The sequence below is a fragment of the Poecilia reticulata genome, linkage group LG5, assembly GCF_000633615.1.
Source record: "Poecilia reticulata strain Guanapo linkage group LG5, Guppy_female_1.0+MT, whole genome shotgun sequence".
NCBI lineage: Eukaryota > Metazoa > Chordata > Actinopteri > Cyprinodontiformes > Poeciliidae > Poecilia > Poecilia reticulata.
The window spans coordinates 18,135,837-18,142,144 of NC_024335.1; the positions used below are offsets into that span (position 1 = coordinate 18,135,837).

At 40.9% G+C, this 6,308-nt stretch overlaps 1 protein-coding gene across 1 annotated transcript in view; it reads right to left on the reverse strand.

The window, feature by feature from the left end:
• Nucleotides 1–2,684, reverse strand: part of nop56 (NOP56 ribonucleoprotein homolog) — a 7,683-nt gene extending 4,999 nt beyond the window's left edge. Inside the window, exons 1-5 of the mRNA XM_008409479.2 lie at nt 2,599–2,684; nt 1,895–1,984; nt 1,697–1,811; nt 488–652; nt 94–292 (exon numbers count right to left, since the gene is read on the reverse strand). Coding sequence (XP_008407701.1) covers nt 94–292; nt 488–652; nt 1,697–1,811; nt 1,895–1,984; nt 2,599–2,601 — 572 coding nt within the window. The 5' untranslated portion in view covers nt 2,602–2,684. The remainder of the gene's footprint in view (nt 1–93; nt 293–487; nt 653–1,696; nt 1,812–1,894; nt 1,985–2,598) is intronic.
• Between the last annotated feature and the right edge of the window lie 3,624 nt (nt 2,685–6,308).

Genomic DNA, 6,308 nt, shown 5'->3' on the forward strand with positions numbered 1-6,308 from the left:
TAATGATTAACCAGTCACTAAATTAGTTGACGATTATTTCAATAACTGATTCATCACGATTAATCGATTGGTGGGTTTCCACCATAAACCCACCGGACTCGCATGGAGAACGTGTTGATGTCTTTGTCGAGCTGGTCCAGCAGAGCGATGGACTGGATGATCATGTTGTCGGCCCGGTTGACGTTAAACTTGACCTTGGCTCTCGAGTAGCTGTGACCCAGACCCAGCTGGGCCTTGGAGGCGGCCTGCGCCGTCAGACCCTTCACCAGAGAGTGGAAGTGCAGGCGTACACCTGTCAGGATGAAAGAGACGGGTTGAGACGTTTCACTGGCAGGTACGACATAGTAAAATTGTTTTGTGGCTGTTCAGATTTTCAGTATAAACCTTCATGAGTTTCAGGATAAGGATGCATCATAACAGGCCACATAAAATAATAATCTACTTTCACCTTCGTTCCAAACTTTCCATTTTTTGGTTGTGATCTCACCTCTGGTTATCTCAGCCACTGCACCTCCGGTCTGTATGGAAATACTGAATTCCTCCTGAAGAGCAGCTCCGATTTTGGCATCGGAAACCCCCAAAACCGCCTTCTTCTTTCCAGACAGAGAAAGGTTTGTCTCCAAGAACAGCTTGAGGTCTGCATGAACCACACCTGCATACAAACCAAAGCGTCAGACTCTTGAGCCAATAGAATCCCGACAAACATTAACCACATAACAAAAAAATATAAGTTGCTTTCCTCAGATGTTCAGGGTCAGCATTAGGCTGTCATCACAATAATTCAGTGGATTGACAGATTAAAGTGCATCATTACAGCCGAGGAGCAGAGATGAACCAAGACACTGACTGGTTATTGGCAGATCTTTACACCAAATCATGCTGCTGCTTTTTTAAAGGGGTAGTATTTTTTTTTCCAGGCACATGGTGCCATTTTATACCAGTAACTGTGTTACGTTCAGTTGTTATAGAAATGTTGCATATATCAAATGTAACATAAGAAATTTTACTTTGTAGTTCAACACCTTAAAATTGGGTCTGTCAAATTTAAAAACTCCTCTTTACGAAACTAACTCTTCAGAAAGTCACCACAACATGACTCTTCTATTAACCCTTCAACAGCATTTTTAGCCAGCATTACACTGAGACGTTGTTCAAATGAGCTCAGCAGATGCACAGTTCCACCAGGTATCTGCTGATTGTCACTGGTTAGTCTGAAGGAGCTTCTGATTCATCAGTCGGAAGCTTGGAAACCACATCTCTAAAGAGCTGCATCTCAAAGGCGGCGCTAGGTCCAACAAATGTCTTGCACAGCTGAATGGTTGCCAAGGGAGATTAAAGGATTTCTCATACAACACAAGAAAGAATCATGGCAACATTTCAGATGTTTTATTTTATGAGGGAGTAACATAACATGATATAAAACTGAAAAAACATTAAATTTCAGATCAAACTGCACCTTTAGCAGGGGTGAGATTTCAGAAATGAAAATGAATCTATTTTATAATTAAGCTTCTCCACTTAATCTTTAATTTTATCATGGAACTCGCAGGAAAATAGAGAATATAAAGTCAGATCGGGGTGAGTTTTTAAAGAAACTGCTTCAGCAGGTCTAACTGATAAAAATCTGCCATGCAAATCGGTGCAGCTTTGCTGAGGATATCCTTCATTCTCCTGCAGCAGCTGTTAACACACAAACCTTCAGAGATGGCGTTCATGTTCTCCAGGGCAGCCTGCGCAGACTTGAAGGGGAAGAAGGCGGCCAGGCTCACCATGCTGTTGAACTTCCCGAGACTCAACACGCTCTCCTCCACCTGTCGAACACACACACTGAGTGAGTGAGTCCAGCGCATATAGAAGGAGCACCGCGCAGCAGAAAAACAGCACACTCACTCACCTGAGGTAGCAGCATGCCTATTTCCTCCACCTCTTTGACGGCGAACAGCGCGTAGCCCGCCGCATGCTCGAACAACACGTGCAGTAAAACCTGCAGAACGGAGATTTACGAGATTGAACGACTAAACTCGACAGCAGGACTGGGGTTAACTTTCCGAACAGCGGAAGTGTTTACAAGTCCACACGTGGTTAATATTAAAAGACTTAGTTTGGGTATATTAAATGTAATTATTACAGAATAACTTAAATAGAACAATGATTGTCGTATATAGTTTAAATGTTTAATAGACTGAATAGCATATCGATCTATGTAACAGGATAGTCCTCATGACGAACCCACGTGTTGGTCTAGGCCTTCTGGAAGATGCTACTTGCTAGCTTCTGCAAGCAGCCCAACTAAAACTCAGAATATTAAGTGAGAGCACACATATACTTTTGTCTAAAAAGGTGCTACTAATAAAGGTACACGTATATTTATCCCAAGTGATTTACATGTCTTGGTAATAATGAAACAAGTTTAGTTGCTAATACGGTATTAAACAGATGTGGCTAACCGCGCCTCAACGCTACAGAAGGCCTACATATGTGCTGCAATAAACGCACAAATATAAGCAAACATTCCCGTGAAATATAAATAATTCAAAATATGCCATGATTGCTTTATCTGTTATCTTACTGCCAGCAGATTTATCACCCTAAACTTACCATTTTATCAGGGAATTAGCAGAACCACGCAATGCGTGTCCGCTCTGCTTGTTCACCTCTGAAGAAAGAGACGACGTAGACGTTTCAGCACGTTGCAACGCGCTCGCAAAATCGCGAGATCTACATAACACCGCGAGAAAATTATCATGGAAATCTTTAATTTAATCATGGATATTTTCTTTTTGGGGAAAAGCAATATTGTTTCATAGATTTGAATAAGCTCAAATTCACTTTAATGTTTTTTTATGCCTTAGGGACAGACCTGGTCCCGTACTGTATGAGGATAAAGGCAGAACCTTATTTAGGGTGTAATTTCTGTTTTATGTTATGTTTTTTTTTTTGATCTGATGTGATTATTCTATATATAATTTTAATTCTTTTTAGGTAAGGAAAATAATCATAGTTAACAGGAACAAAGGCTTGAAAACATCAACCTGTGTGTAAATAATTGATACAGTGCTCTCGGGTTTAAAAGAATGACAACTGTCAAAAATAAACTCTTCTGCTTCTCCAGCTGCTAATTTTTGTTGAGTTTCTGATGATGGAAGATATGTTCTTAAAATCTTATCATAACATATATAGTGATATTTATTAAGATAATAAAACTCTCAATAAAAAAGTATATATAAGGTCCTTTTTAGGCAGCTGTATAGCTGTGGTCGTTGAAAACACAAATTCTCCTAAAAAACATATCCATTTTGAAATGGGCTTCTTCAGGGCATCAGCTACACGAAGAAGGAGGGATCTTATAGCTAAACTACTCGTAGTAACTGAATTTAACAATATTTTCAAATTTATCAATATTTACTGAAGGTCTCAATGAATTCAACATTGAAAAATACTGTCATTTCAGATGATACTGTAAATGTTAGGGATTTTCAAACATGACTGAGAATTTATCATTTTCACAAAAACTCAAAAATTCTTGTCATAATTAGAAATCTTTCACAATATTGATAAACATTACAATAATTACTCCTCCCTAGTTGCTCTCCGTCCATTGGTAGATGAAACTTGATTCATTGTGAAAAATGAAGGTGGTGTTTTAAGCAGCTTCCAGTCTCAGGAAAGTGCTCAATTTAAATTAACTTTACCAATACTCTCTGAATTTGGTCAAATATTAAGTCAGAACTGTATCAGAAGCTTGTTCAGCGAAACTAAAATCAAGCGGTTTGGGTTTTTCCAGTCAAATATTTAAATAAATCTGTGTATAAGGTTGGCCTTGTGTGGAAGAGAGAAAAACCACCAGGAATTCAAACTTGCACTCCCAGTTCTTGTTTTCTAAATTCATTAACATTAATTGTTGCACAATCGTTTCACCCTGGGCAGAGGAAAACACAAATAAATACACAAAATTCAGATGCCGAGAGATGGAGGAATGTCACAATGATTTCTCCGTCCTGTTGTCGCTTGTCATAAAACGTACAAAAGAAGACGCGTGAAGCTGTACACTTGACTCGCCAAGTACAACAACAAAACTATTTTCAACTGGACGTTCCTCCTTCCTGCAGACCCTGAGTGCCATTATGCCACCATACAGGAAAACAGTCAAGTGTCATATTTCGGAAAACATCAATAAAGATCTTCACAGTCCTGAAACTCCCCAGCAACGGATATGCAGGGGCCTGTATGTGCGCAAGCACCTGTTGCAGGCGGGTTATAAATGCCACTCTGTGTCTGATAATAACTTCAAAAAAATAATTTATGACTGGCCTCCTTGGACAGATTGTTCCCTGCCTTTCTATTTCTTTCAGCTATTTGACCCAAAAGAAACAGTAAGACACATTAGTATGTCTTCAAGACACATTCTGAGTTGGTTCATTGATGTTGACAAGCAGTGATAAATTAATTTGAGAAATCTTGAATTTGTTTGTATGTTTTAAGTGAAATAATGCACAGCGGAGAGGGATGTAAGCTAATCTTGACCCCTGCTGACATTATCTGTGTGCTGATTTGTCATTCTGACAAGCAACCTGGTGAAGTTATTACCCTAATAAAACAAAAAGCCAGATTCCCAAGAAACGTCTGTGTTTCCAGGAGCCAGGAGAAGAGTCCTTGAAGGAGCCCGTTGAGGAGCGGATGTGAGGGAGGACAGCAACAAAGCTTTTTGGGATCTGGAGAAGTCTCGGTATAAAGGCTGACCGGGACAGGCTGAGGCTCAGACCCGTGGAGCCCTGCTCATCTGAACCAACTCTTCCCCAAACAACTGACCGAGGCTGACACACAGCACGTGAGTAACTTATGGCTTCCTCCGCTTCCCTCTCTCTCTAAGGGCTTCCTTCTCACGCTCCTTTCTTGTGACTCCTGGCTCTTTTGCTCTTTGGCCCTTTCTCGTCCGCTCATGTTCAGTGCGGATATCTCGGTCGCTGTTGCAAGTATCCCTTACTCCTTTCAGCTCCTTGTCCATCTTATCTGCTGAGCCATTTGTTGTTCTGCCCCCCACAGAAAGCCTTCTCATCTCTGTCCGTTCTCCCTGCCTTTTATCTCCTTTATCCGTCGGCCAACGTTTCCCTTACATAAGCCGGGGATCTACTTGCGTCCTTCTCTCTGCTTTTATCAGCTTTAGTTTTCCTTGTCGATTGTTGACCTGCTTTCACTGCCACATCATTCTCTCAAGCATTCACCAAGTTCTGCTTGCAGCTTGGCTGGTCCCCCCAGGGCCACCCGCCGCTCGCTCTGGCTCTTGTGTCAGTCCCTGTCGATGCACTGTGCACCACTGAGCGAATTGATGTGCGGCGTAAAGGTGTGCGCGTGTACATGTGTGCAGGCGAGCGAAGGATGAGCATGCGTGCAGCAGTGGCGGGTTGCGTGGTGCTGGTGTGCCTGCTGGCTCTAGTGGTAGAGAGGACGGAAGGACACATCACCTTCTTCAGCCCCAAGGAGCTATTGCAGATGAAGGTACTCAGCTAGGGTTAGACTGGCTACAGAACGTTACTCCTCCTTAGTATTTCTCGAGTTGAAAGTTTATATTTTGGAATTATTTCACCTTTCAGTGAAAGCTCAATTTCTGACAAAATCTTCTGGAAATGGGTAAATTTAGGTGTGAAACAGAAATTTATTTTAGATGATTAATATAACACGATTTCTTTTTCCACACACCACTTGTTCCTTACTGTTTATATGTTATCTGGTATCTTTTGTCAACTAATCTACTCTTATTGAGTCTTTTTGTAAATCTAGAGAAAGAAATGACAGACACGACAAACAAATACGAAGTAGTTCATAAAGTAAAAGTGACAGGAAAAAACTTTCTTAAACATTACTTTTGGTTTATTCCAAATGTAATGAACGGGGAGATGAAATATAAAGGGAGAATGATGACAGAAAAGGTTAAAAAGAGGCAAGAATAGTGGAGAGAAAGGACAGAGAGAATACCAGAGTACACCCTAGAAGCCCGTTTCTACACCCGCAGAGAGAAAAAAGCAGAACCGAACTGAGAAACCATAACAACAGACAACATGTGTACAATAACAAATAGATCACTGAATAGTACACAGAGTTAATACAAGATGTATTCAACCACACTCTAACATAGAGAGTATCTGAATCTGTGTTTATGTGTGTGTAGCTATCACTTCTCGAATGGATTTAGTTCTGAACCAGTTGTACCTCCCAGACATTTTGGGAGAGCAGGTACTCAAGTGGAAAAGAAGGGCACCTTGTGAGGACCATGGACATGGAACCACTAATTGTCTTAGTAGTGCAAAATT